At 37.3% G+C, this 13,693-nt stretch overlaps 3 protein-coding genes across 6 annotated transcripts in view; 1 reads left to right on the forward strand and 2 right to left on the reverse strand.

Moving 5' to 3' along the window:
* The window catches only part of cd9a (CD9 molecule a), a 297,612-nt gene that overhangs the window by 9,528 nt on the left and 274,391 nt on the right, over positions 1–13,693 (reverse strand). The gene's annotated exons all lie outside the window — the stretch shown is intronic.
* On the forward strand, positions 371–12,638 carry dnaja2b (DnaJ heat shock protein family (Hsp40) member A2b). Its single transcript, NM_212665.1, is given in 9 exon segments — positions 371–562; positions 3,829–3,888; positions 3,976–4,205; positions 5,758–5,838; positions 5,955–6,088; positions 6,171–6,367; positions 9,561–9,705; positions 10,272–10,399; positions 11,221–12,638. Coding segments are annotated over 9 exon segments (1,242 nt in total). The 5' UTR covers positions 371–484; the 3' UTR covers positions 11,410–12,638.
* Positions 12,109–13,693, reverse strand: part of LOC101882393 (uncharacterized) — a 768,785-nt gene continuing 767,200 nt past the window's right edge. For all 4 annotated transcript variants that reach the window (XM_087292842.1, XM_087292843.1, XM_087292841.1 and 1 more), the window contains one exon: positions 12,109–12,749. In XM_087292842.1, the coding sequence (XP_087148968.1) occupies positions 12,677–12,749 (73 nt within the window). In that variant the 3' untranslated portion in view covers positions 12,109–12,676. The remainder of the gene's footprint in view (positions 12,750–13,693) is intronic.

The raw sequence follows: 13,693 nt of genomic DNA on the forward strand, positions 1-13,693 counted from the left end.
AAATACATGAACTTACTATATAATATAATGCAGTGTAACTTTAAATTTAACTTTATTGTGGTTACTTAAACCATTTGGCGTTTTTCCTCATCTAATTAAATGAATTAAGGCGAACGATTAAATATTAAACTTTTAAAATCCTTTATTTAGATTTTAAAAAGACATTTGTAGAAAAATAAACCAGAAATTAACGTTAAATTAAAATCGTCCTCGGATACTAGGAGATTTTCAAGACTTTTTATTTTTATACTCGAGGCATCGTATGGCAATAAACCATCTACAAAATAGGAACAGAGAATGTTTAATATATGTTTAAATATGTTTCATTCGTTTAATATATAAAACAAACACTGGTGTGGCGCAGGAGTGCAAGCGAGTGCGCGCACCGCCCTGTCAGACGCGCGCGCGCACGTGACGTCACGCAGCCGGCTTTTCTCGCTCTCTCCGCTCCTCCTCGCGCAGCTGCTGCACTGGGTCTGCAGACATGGCGAACGTCGCAGACACAAAACTCTACGACCTCCTCGGAGTATCTCCGTCAGCCTCCGAAAACGAGCTCAAAAAGGTAACCTTAGACGCGCGGTTTTCCGCCCTGCGTATCGTGTAAGTTATAAAACCGGAGATGCGCGTGACGCGGAATAGATGCTGCGTGTTGGGAGCTGCTGCTGTGTTTTGCTCAAATCCTCAACTGAGGCCTTCATCTGAATGATTTAGGGATGGATCTGGGAGATAATCCGTCAAAATTGTGCTTTGTTTATCATTTGTAGTGTCGTAAGTCTGCTAGCCAGGTGCTGCGGACAGCTGAAAGGTGCTGCTCCAGTTCAGCGTAGATGCTTAGCTAACCAGCTCATATGCTTTGACCTAGTGATGCTTAATCCAGTGTGAACGTGTTGTGTTGGCTATTTTCTAGATGAGAATCATTCAATGTTTGTGTTCAGTCCTTTGTATGGAAGGTAAACAGGCTCTAGTTTTAATGCTCAGGTTGTTTTTGAGTGTTCTGTTGGCCTTTTGTTGTTGTTGTTGACAGTGTGCACACAAAGGATTTCAGAATTCAGAGCGAGATCTTCAGTTATGTGGGTTATCAGGAGGTATCACACACACTAGATCTACATGAAGGAAATACTTCTGTGAATTTGAAGCCAGTAGGTTGAAGAAAAGGCACAATGCCATGTGATGTGCTTAGAGGGAAATGGCCTGATGGGTTTTGTTCAAGCTCTGAAATCTGCTTGCTTTGATCAGTCAGATGTTGGGGAGGGGGATTGGGGTCTTTGGCTCAGTAATGGCATATGGCATTAGTTTAATTTGTAGGGGAGCAAGAGTTCAAATTAGAAAGGTTTTCAACCAAATTTTAAGCTTTGTGACGTGCTATATAATTACTGATGAGACCTCCTATTTTGTTGTCAGCATAAATATTTATATTTTATAGTATAGTATAAAATTGATAGTGAGCATTTCCAGCGTTATGGATGTGACGTTTGCAGAAAAGTCTCAAAACCTAAATTCACAGAGAAAGTTTGTTAACATTATGTTATGTTAACCAGTTGAAGGACCAGAAAAATATCAATCTGTAACCATTTTCTATATTTTAAATGAGGAAAATAAGCATGTGTTATGGATGTGACAAAAAAGGTTGCGAGTTTACAGTCTACCACATACTTTGTAAAAATTCTGTGAATGAAACTGCAAAACCCAAAATAAATAATGATAATCAAAAGCATAAGAGTTGGCTCACTATAGAACAAAAACGATTGATTTTATTTTATTTGACATTTTTGCATTAATGAGGAAAAAGCTTTGTTATTGATGTGACACCCCTGCGTTATGGATGTGACAGGTGCGAAATTGGCTCTTGTGTGATTTTGGTAAATCAAATTTAATTCCTTGAAAACATTAACGGAGACATTTTTGAGTATTTTTAAAGCACTGTAAAATAGTTGCTTACACAAAAAACACAGAAACAGTTTCAACATTTATTGCAAAAACAAAATTTCTTTTATGGCAAAGTTAACATTTGCATGGAATTGCTCTTGTATATGAAAATGTGATACTTTTTTAATATACGTAGAAAGCAAATTTAATGCTGTTAAAGTGTTTAATATTATGACTATAAAATGTATTACCAGGATTGGGATTTGGGAATGTTTAATTCAAGTTTGACACGCATAATATTTTAAAATTATGTAACTTTTTTTAATTAATAATTTTGATTGTGGAAGACCCAATGTATACATAAAAAAATTATGTAACTTGTCACTTTCATTATTACTTTTAGTAACATAATAAAATGTTTACTTTCTAATTAAATTGTTTATTTATAAAGCATTTATAATTGGATAGTTATAAATGAATTATAAATCAAAGCATTTTGCTCTATTTGGTTGCTAGGGTAAACTGGGTAGTTGCCAGATGGTTATTTGGTTACCTTTAGGAAAGTATTAGACTATTAATACTACTTTAGAATAGTATTTACTAGATATTAGGGCTGGGAGATTTGGCCTAAAATCAAAATCTCGATTAATGGAACATTTTAACTCGATTATGATTAATGAACGATTATTTTATTTATTATTTATTTTTTTTGCCCTCATAGTTCACTGTCAGGTTTTCATTCATTCATTTTCCATTCGGCTTAGTCCCTTTATTAATCCGGGGTCGCCACAGCGGAATGAACCGCCAGCTTATCCAGCACGTTTTAAGCAGTGGATGCCCTTCCAGCTGCAACCCATCTCTGGGAAGTCAGATTTTGTATAAATAAATAAATATAATAAGTAAGGGTGCATTACTTGATTTTAGATTAATTGAAGGAAAGCACACTATCTACTAATTATGATTATTTAATCAACATCAACATCTAAAGGCATCTCCTTTGCAGCTTCCAATCATCACCAGTGTAGTGCAAAGTAAGGCTTACAAATGGGTCTATCGTCCTACTTGACCAGAGATCAGATGTGGCTGCTAAGTGGCCACAGAAGTGTAAAGGTAATTTAAAAAAATCATCCTGGAAAAATTAGATCGATTAAAGGTTCTGAATGTCGATTTTTTTCCGATTAATTACCCAGCCCTACAACAAATGCTCCGATCGAACGGCTCGAAATCCGTATCATATGATAATCACTTTTCATGAAGACTCGATTGGTACTCGCCTATCTGGCCGATCTCATGAACCGATTGCAGGGGTTTGTTTACATGCAGAGGAAGATGCACATGCGCACATCAGCAGTGCTACAACACGTGAGGAGGTAAATGGTGTTTGGGGGGTGGGAGTGAGCGCTGCGGCCCAACACAGCAGCTAAAACACATATATGTGGTGCGGCCTCTGTTTATACAGCTTATTGGAATGACTTTTATTGGCCAATGATTATCCAGCTGCTTTGTTAGTTGTTAGATTGCTTTGTTAGTCATTTTTCTTATAATGTTTCCATCTGTTTGATCTATTATTTTCTGTAAAGCTGCTTCTGATTATGAGATGTCCACACTAAATGGTTATAAGAGACATGTTTAAGGGATTATATACAGCATCCTTCATAAATTCTCTGAGGTAAGGAGAGATCTCCACTTAAGTATTATACTTAGAGGGAAAATGTGCTTTATGCACCTCTGTATCGGCCGATCACCATGACAAGGAATCAGTACTTTGTATCGGCTGCAAACATCCTGATCAGAGCATGCCTAGTATTTACCACAGTATTTTCTTTTTTGTGTCATTGTAAATCAGTAGTAGATGATCTTTACTCAGACAGAGTATCAAACTTGACTCTGTCTCTGAGTATTAATACTGCTTGTTATAATAAGTACTAATAAGTGATGTTTTTTGTGTTTTCATTTTCTTAGGCATATCGGAAATTGGCAAAAGAATACCACCCTGATAAAAACCCCAATGCAGGTGACAAGGTGAATGTTCATTTTATAAAAACACAAGTTCTGAAAGCCATTAACGAAGTAATACTTGTAATTCAACATTCTGTTCTTTTATGTTAGTTTAAGGAGATCAGTTTTGCGTATGAGGTACTGACCAACCCGGAGAAGAAGGACTTGTATGATCGCTATGGGGAACAGGGTCTGCGTGAGGGTGGTGGTGGCGGAGCCGGAATGGAGGACATCTTCTCTCACATCTTTGGTGGAGGTCTGTTCGGCTTTATGGGCGGCCAGAGCAGCAAGAGCCGAAATGGTGGCCGACGGAGAGGAGAGGACATGATACATCCTCTGAAGTGAGTTAATATAAAAACAAAAGCAGAAGAACCTGAAATATTAATATCAAGTCATTAAAAGCACTAAAATAGAGTTAACAATGTCAAAATGTCCTCTAAACTAATTATTCGCTCAAAAATGAAAACTGTCATTTTTACTCTCTCATCACCTGTTCAAGACCTGTTTGAGTTTGTTTATTCTCCTGGACACAAAAAGAAGATATTTTGAAGAATGCTGGAAACTGGTAACCATTGACTTCTATAGTATTTGTTTTTCCTACTATGGAAGTCAATGGTTACAGGTTTTCAGTTTTCTTCAAAATATCTTCTTTTATGTTTAACAGAATAAAAAGAAAAGTCATTCAAAATAAGAATCCAATAAAGGTTTATAAGCACTTGAGGGAGAGTAAATAGTGGGTAAATTTTTATTTTTTGAAGGAACTATGCCTTTAAAATAAAAATTAGTCTATGCATTTACACTCACCGCCACTTTATGAAGTACACTCTACTAGTGACGGGTTGCACCTCCATTTGCCTTCAACACTGCCTAATCCTTCATGGCATAGATTCAACAAGGCACAGGAAATATTCCTCAGAGATTTTGGTCCATATTGACATGAGAGCGTCAAGCAGTTGCTGCAGATTTGTCGGCACATTCATAATGCAAATCTCCCGTTCCACCACATCCCATGCTTTCATGTTGTTGACACTAAATTCTGACCTTTTCATCTAAATGTTGCAGCAGAAATCGAGACTCACCAGACCAAGAAATGTTTTTCCAATCTTCTATTGTCTAATTTTGGTGAGCCTATGTGAATTGTAGCCTCAGTTTCCTGTTCTTAGCTGACAGGAGTGGCACCCGGTGTGATCTTCTGCTGCTGTTGCCCATCCCCCTCAAGGTTGGACGTGTTGCCCATCCCCCTCAAGGTTGGATTGTTCTTCTGAATACCTCGGTTGTAATGAGTGGTTATTTGAGTTACTGATGCCTTCCTATCAGCTCGAGCCAGTCTGGCCATTCTCCTCTGACCTCTGGCATCAACAAGGCATTTGCGCCCACAGAACTGCTGCTCACTGGATATTTTTTTTTTCTTTTTCTGACCATTCTCTGTAAACCCTAGAGATGGTTGTGCGTGAAAATCATAGTAGATCAGCAGTTTCTGAAATACTCAGACCAGCCCGTCTGGCACCAACAACCATGCCACGTTCAAAGTCACCTAAATCACCTTTCTGCGCCATTGTGATGCTCGGTTTGAATTGCAGCAGATCGTTTTGACCATGTCTACATGCCTAAATACATTGAGTTGTTGCCATGTGATTGGCTGATTAGGAATTTGCGTTAACAAGCCGTTAAACTGGTGTACCTAATAAAGTGGCCGGTAAGTGTATAAACAACTTAGAAAGTCTCAATAGAAAGCGGTAATAAAAAAAAAACAATTAATTAAAAAAAATACTTTTTTATGATAAATTTATCTTCATGCAATATTCCAGTTATTGTTTGCTGTTAAGAGGTGGTGAGTTATAATGGACAGTGCATCAAAATAATGCAAAATGTACATTTTTAAATACCCTTTAGGGTGTCATTGGAGGACCTGTACAATGGAAAAACAACCAAACTACAACTAAGCAAGAACGTCCTCTGCAGCGCCTGCAATGGGTAAGTGTTGTATGCATCATAATTTAAGGGTTAAAACAATTATTGGAAATAATAGTAGCAAAGTCAAATCGTTTCACTTACATTGCAATAAACACAATTGTGATTCTGATTCTCAGTCAGGGTGGAAAAACGGGCGCTGTGCAGAAGTGCAGCACATGTCGGGGCCGTGGCATGAGGATCATGATCAGACAGCTGGCTCCTGGCATGGTCCAGCAGATGCAGTCCGTCTGCACCGACTGCAATGGAGAGGGTAAACAATCACTTTTATTTACTATATGCATGCGTTAAAAGAACTTGTGAAGAACTTTATTAACCTGATGATGTGTTTGTAGGTGAGGTGATCCACGAGAAAGACCGCTGTAAAGAGTGTGACGGTCGTAAAGTGTGTAAAGAGGTGAAGGTCTTGGAGGTGCATGTGGATAAAGGAATGAAACATGGACAGAAGATCACGTTCAGCGGAGAAGCAGACCAGTCGCCTAATACAGAGCCTGGAGACATTATACTGGTGCTGCAGGAGAAAGATCATGAGGTACAATACACACACAGTGTGGGGATCATACCAATTGATGATTTTTATTCCATTATGTTCAAGCTTATGTTTATAAATCCTTTATATGGTATAAAACAGTCGTTCTCAAACTTTTTTCACCAAGTATCACCTCAGAAAAAAAATAGTCTCTCCAAGTACCACCAGAATGACCAGTATTGAAATAAATGAGCGCTGGCTAAATTAAGCAGCTACAGCACTGCACAGTTCGAAAACGAGGCAAAGTCATATTCATATTTCTACAATGTTTGATAAATTTGGAAATACATGTTGCCTGTACAAATGACATATTTGTAAAACTTTTTGAAATCTAAACATTAACTTGTAGGTAGATTGCAAGGGAACCCGTTTTTCTCAGAGGATGTCAAGCTGACAGAACATTGCTGCACTCTGATACAAGTTTTATTTATGGAGAGAATTAAAAAGCACTGCAGTGTTTGGGTGTTCTGTGTTTGTCTGAGATAATTAGTCCAACGACATTTGAAGCTGATCAGTTGGTTCTTGTCACGTGACTCGTGGTCCGGCATTCAGTAAAGTTAAGATGTTTTCAACTTGGTAACCCTGGAATACTCAAGCGCGACGTGCTGCTTGCGCCTTCATTTTAAATTTCGAACTTGTGCATGGAAATGAACAGCCGCCATCATTTGCGATCTACAGCAGTTGATCTTCTTCTTGCACATACATGCTGGATTTACCTGATTTGTTGACAAGTGGGTTGCGGATAGATTCATTGGCAGTTCTTACTCATTTTGCTAGCCTGTGGGTTAATTTTGGCACTGAAGTGACAGAGATGCAACAAGAGAATATGGTCATTTTTCAATATTAAAGATTTTTCAAGATAGAAGATCATTCAGAAGGTCGTGATTTTTATGTGTGGCCCGGTACCAATTGATCTACAGACTGGTGCCGGTCAGTGGCCTGAGGGTTAAAGACCACTGCTCTGGTGCATACCTGCTCTGCAAGCACCACGCACCTCTTTCTCTAGTTCTGCGGCAGTTGGATTAATTTTTAGCAGATGATGACGCGATGCACTAAAGTAAACTTTAGAGAACAGCCAATGGCGATCACATCGGTGTTATCATACGCATCAAATGATTACAATTGTATTGATTTTTTTCTTTCATTGCTCAGTGAGTCCTCCGTATACCACTAGAAGTAAGCCCACGTACCACACTTTGAGAACCACTGGTATAAAATACAATGGTTAGAATGAAAGTGATAATTACCTTTAAGAGCTAAACCAGTGGTTCTCAAACTGTGGTACGTGTACCACTAGTGGTACGCGGAGGAATGAAATATTACATGTACATGCTACATATATTTCAAAATTAATCAAAAATGATGTATATAATATGCCATATATGACATACAGGCTATATTTCTGAGGTAATTTGCCATGTTTTTTTTTAACTGTGCAGAGTTGTAGCTGCTTTACTGGGCCTACTACACTACTGTATTTCAATTCTGCTCATTTTGGTGGTACTTGGAGAGACTATTTTTGAGAGGTGGAGAGAGGTGGTACTTGATGAAAAAAAATTGAGAACCACTGAGCTAAACCAATGGCTAAAGATAATTTTAATGATTAAATAGAAATTATTTAGTCAAATATTTATTAATAAAGGATTTATTTTATTTTATGTAAATATATACAATATTTTATACAAATATTTTTATCATTTTTTTATTATTAAAATAAATATTTTCAGTATTACTGTTAGTACAGGCCGTATTGTGCATAAAAAAATCATTATTTCTGCATAGAGGAGTTCTGCTTGGTTTCACTTTTGATATAAATGCTAAAAACAGATTTTTTGCATTTGGTCATTAATTTACATCACAATGGCTTGAAACCAAACCAAATGCTAAGGATAATTTAATTATTTAATTAAAAGTATTTAATTAAATATTTATTAATAAAATATTTAGTTTATTTTATATAAATATCAAATATTATGCTTTATATAAATATTTTCTTCTTCTTTTTTTATTAGTAAAACACATTTTTAGCAATTCTGTTCAAATTACCAGCATATTATGCATAAAAGATTAAATAAATAAAAGATTTATTTTATATATTATAAGTATATCAAATATTTTAGATACCTATTTTAATATAAAAAATATTAAAACACATATTTTCCCAGAGATGGGTTGCGGCTGGAAGGGCATACGCTGTCTAAAAACGTGCTGGATAAGTTGGCGGTTCATTCCGCTGTGGCGACCCCAGATTAATAAAGGGACTAAGCCGACAAGAAAATGAATGAATGAATATTTTCAATATTACTGTTAAATTACAGGCCATATTGTGCATTAAAATATTGTTTCTGCACAGAGCATTTCAGTTTGATTTCACTTTTGAAATCAAAGCTAAAAACAGAAAACCTTTATGCATTTGCCTTTAATTTACATGAAAACGGCTCATTTTTGAAAACAATACTGTCATCGTATTTTGGCACCAAATTTAATCTTAAATCTTTTGAAAATCAATGATATATAAAAACGTAATTTGTTCGAGGTTTGTTATAATTAATTTAATATGAATATGATGTGGGCAACGCAGTGGCGCAGTAGGTAGTGCTGACGCCTCACAGCAAGAAGGTCGCTGGTTCGAGCCTCGGCTCGGTCAGTTGGTGTTTCTGTGTGGAGTTTGCATGTTCTCCCCGCGTTGGCGTGGGTTTCCATCAGGTGCTCCGGTTTCCCTCACAGTCCAAAGACATGCTATGTAGGTGAATTGGGTAGGCTAAATTGTCCGTAATGTATGAGTGTGAAGGAGTGTGTATAGATGTTTCCCAGAGATGGGTTGCAGCTGGAAGGGCATCCGCTGCATAAAACATATGCTGGATAAGTTGGCGGTTCATTCTGCTGTGGCGACCCCAGAGTAATAAAGAGACTAAGCCTAAAAAAAGAATGAATGACTATGAAGTTGACCCACGAATATTGTTTTCAGAAATGATCAGGGTACCCTTGATTAATTTGCATATATGCAAATATACTTAAAAATGCATAACAATTATATTTGAAGAAATGCAGCAAGCAGTATTAAATGACTTGTTTGCTGTCAGGATGTGCTGTGCTTTGCATAATAAGAATGTTTGTGCTAATGGGAATAAAAGCATTGAAATGCTTGGTTCTGCTACTGTTAAAGACTATGATCTCTTTGTATTTTTTTGTCCAGGAATTTCGTCGTGATGGGAATGATCTGCACATTGGCCACAAGATTGGTCTGGTGGAGGCGCTGTGTGGTTTTCAGTTCATGCTTACACACCTCGACGGGCGGCACCTCGTCATCAAATATCCTCCTGGCAAAGTCATAGAGCCAGGTGAGCATGATTGTTTTATGTGTTCACTAAATATATGTGAGAAGTTGCGTTGCAGGGTTATTAAAGGTGCTGGTGATTCTTGTAAATGCATCAATTTTATTCTAGCGCTTAATCAAGGTTTGAAAAGTGCTTCAATTTTAGATAAAGTGTCTGAAAATGTAATCGTGTTACTTTCATAATAATTTGTCACTAAATAGGTAATAATAATTAACTATTTGAATAAAACAGATACATGCATATGCCTGTAGCATAATCTGCCTTTATTTATTTATTTGTTTACATGTATATAGATATGAGTATATGAGAGTATAAGAGAGTAATTTAACGTTGGGTTTGGGGCAAACATACCATCAAAATTTTCCCTAATATTATACTAATACTATATTATTATTTATACTATATAAAATTTGATAACAAATAACATCTGATATAATGAAGTATGAAGGATGTAAATATGTAATCTGCCGTGCTTGTAAAGTGCTGGAAAAGTTTGAATATGGACATGGAAAGAGCTTGAATTTGACTTTGAAAAATGAGTAAGAATCCTGGTCTTGGTTTGTTGTCAGGTTCTATAAGGGTTGTGCGGGGGGAAGGAATGCCTCAGTACAGAAACCCGTTTGAGAAAGGAGATCTGTTCATCAAGTTTGACGTGCAGTTTCCTGAGAACGGCTGGATCAGCACGGAGAAACTATCGGTGAGTTTTTCAACAGTTCCTTAGAAAATATTTTCACAATGCCTCATCAGTCACATTTCTGGGTTTCACAGTAGTGGAAGTCGTCATAGTTGGGTGACTAAAGTACTCACACTATGTACAATTGGCTTGAACCGGGCTGAAGCACGCTTGTCCCCCCTCCCGACGGCCCACACTCACATGCATTTGAGCCTGAGCACGCTTGCGTCATCGATGATGCGCTGTTCAGTTTAAGAAGCGCTCTCGCTCAGCACAGTGGAGATTGCTTTATATCGTTTAGCCGTTTGATATGCAGTGACACGCAGTCAAATATTACACTGAACAGATCCGCCACTTTTGACGCTCATAAACAATCAAAGTCTTTATGCTGCAGGAATTAGGAGGTTTGCTAAAGGTGCAACTGTCGTGCAGTGACAGGGTTTTGCATCTTATAATAATCTACGACAGTTTTTATTCATTGAACAGTAAGAATGATTAATAAATCCATATGAAACAATCCCCGTAAAAGACATGTCTCGCTTTCATTGTTGGTCTCTGGCGCGTTTTGCATGGAAATTAAGCGCTGATACAATGCTTTCCAAAACGACTTACTAGGTCTACGATTGAACGTCTTCATCCAAAAAGTTTTTGTGTGTGTTCCTGCAGGAGAAAGATAAAATGTAAAACTACTACAACTGTGTTTGTCTGACAGATAAAAGTCATAGAAATGCTTTCCAAAATGACTTACTACTAGGTCTTCGATTGAACGTCTTCATCCAAAATCTCCATCTTCTCACCTAGACCCACCGAGGAAGCGTTTTTCATCTGTGTGTGTGTTTCTGCAGGAGTTGGAGGATCTGCTGCCGTCTCGTACAGAAGTCCCTGTCATCTCAGCCGACACAGAGGAAGTGGATCTGCAGGACTTTGACATGAGTCAGGGGTCATCAGGTGGACACCGGCGCGAAGCGTACAACGACAGCTCCGACGAGGAAGGAGGTCCACATGGTCCTGGTGTTCAGTGCGCCCACCAGTAGTCCCACAATTCTTTGCAAGGTTTTGATTTGTTTGTTTTGTTTTGTTTTGTTAGGGGAAATATTAAGATTCCCTTTTGTCGGACAGATTCAATCCACAATCATCATATTATAGTGAACTGAACACACAAACACAGTATATATAGATATACGCTTTACCATATGGTTCCATAAGTTAGTGTATTTACTAACATGAGCAAACAATGAAAAATACATGCAAGATTGTGTTTATTCATCTTTGTTAGCAGTATTCATTGAAAATATAGTCAGCCTTGTTAAGGCACAGTGCATTAAAGGGATAATTCACCTCACATTGTTCACCTTTTAGTAGTTTCAAACATTTCTAAGATTTTTTTCTATTGAACACAAAAGAAGATATTTAGAAAAATGTTGAAAACTGTAACCATCGACTTCCATAGTGTTTGTTTATTCTATGGATACAGGTTTATATCTGCTTTTGTGTATTACAGAAGAAACTCAGGTTTGTAGCCACTTGAGGGAGAGTAAATAGTGAGGCAAGTAAAATTTTGGCGTGAACTATCCCTTTAATTAACGTTAATAAATGCTGTCCAGACTGGTCATAATTTGTTCTTGTTAGTAAACATATGACCTAATGGAACCTTATAGTATAGTTTGACCACTTACTCAAGTCGACACTCATCCATGCACCGATTTTAAAAGAATAGACAAGCATAACTAGAATCAAAGCAAAGCGAAATAATTTATTCATCATTCCTTTCATTTCCATTTGTAGACGTTCTCAGTATATACGCTCTCTGAAAATCTAAAGCTGAATGTCTGCGGCGGGGCAGACGCTGTTGTTTAAGTTATAACTAACACACACGCACGCACGCACGCACAAATGTGTTCAAGACTGAGGCGGTTCAGACATCATCTTGTACGGTAAATTCGGAGAAAATCGCTGGTTTGTATTCGACAGCGGAGTAACGTGCATGTGGGCGACACGCTGAGATTAACACGAAGCAAACCAAACCCAATAGCGCGTTTTTATGGTATTCGAGTCATGCAATTTATTATTTGCCAAAGAAACACCACAGTCTTCTTGAGATCAACAGCCAATGTGTGCATGCGTCGTAAGCACTAATACAAGCCTGTAGGGGGCGACATTTATCATTGGCAACCTGGAAAGTGTTTGAACCGCGAACACAAGTTGCCATCGTTCAAACACAGTTACTTATGTGCTCATACATCAATAAAGTTGATGAATGTTTTGACCGTGTGCGCTGTGTGTTTTTGTGGAAACCGGTGTTTAGTGTCCTTCTTCAGTCTCTGTCATGCGTTGAGCTGTGGGGGCTAGAAGCTCTTTAAAGCCAGCGGTGTTTCTACAAAAGCAGAACAAAGAAATGTTAGGGTGGATTTGATGGAGCTGATGGAGATTTTGATCTCATGGTTCAGTTGTGATTTTCATTTCTCTTAGATTAAGAACTTTAGCAGAATGTTGATGCTGCTCTTTTTTTTAAATCACATGCTGTGTCATAAGAAAGCCCAAATCATGGGAGTTAAAATCAGAACAAATAAAGGTTAAAGCGGATTTGAGCTCATTTTGTGTAAGAGAGGTAAACATTTTGATCCATGCTTCAATTGTGATTTTCATTCCTCTTAAATTAAGAAACTTAGCAGATTATTGATGCTGCTATTTTTTTTTTTTTACTCCGATGCAGTGTTATAGGGAAGCCCAAAATTATGACAGTTAAAATCAGAACAAACAAAGGATAAACATCTTTGAACTAGTTTTTGTGAGAGGTAAACATTTTGTTCTCATGGTTCAGTTGTGATTTTAATTCCTCTTAAATTAAGAACTTTAGCAGAATGTTGATGCTGCTCTTTTTTTTTTTTTTTAAATCACATGCAGTGTCATACGGAAGCCCAAATCATGACAGTTAAAATCAGAACAAATAAAGGTTTAAGTGGATTTGTGGATGTTTTTTGTGAGTGAGATAAACATTTTGATCACATTTTCTTTCCTCTTATATGAAAAAGTTTAGCAGAATGTTGATGCTGCTCTTTATTTTAAATCACATGCTGTGTCATAAGGAAGCCCAAATCATGACAGTTAAAATCAGAACAAATAAAGGTTAAAGCAGATTTGAGCTCATTTTGTGTAAGAGAGGTAAACATTTTGAACTCATGCTTCAGTTATGATTTTCATTCCTCTTAAATGAAGAAGTTTAGCAGAATGTTGATGCTGCTCTTTGATTTTAGTTTTAACTCAGATGCAGTGTCATAGGGAAGCCCAAATCATGACAGTTAAAATCAGAAACCAGAA

Source organism: Danio rerio, chromosome 18, assembly GCF_052040795.2.
Source record: "Danio rerio strain M-AB ecotype USA chromosome 18, GRCz13ab, whole genome shotgun sequence".
NCBI classification, from domain to species: Eukaryota; Metazoa; Chordata; class Actinopteri; order Cypriniformes; family Danionidae; genus Danio; species Danio rerio.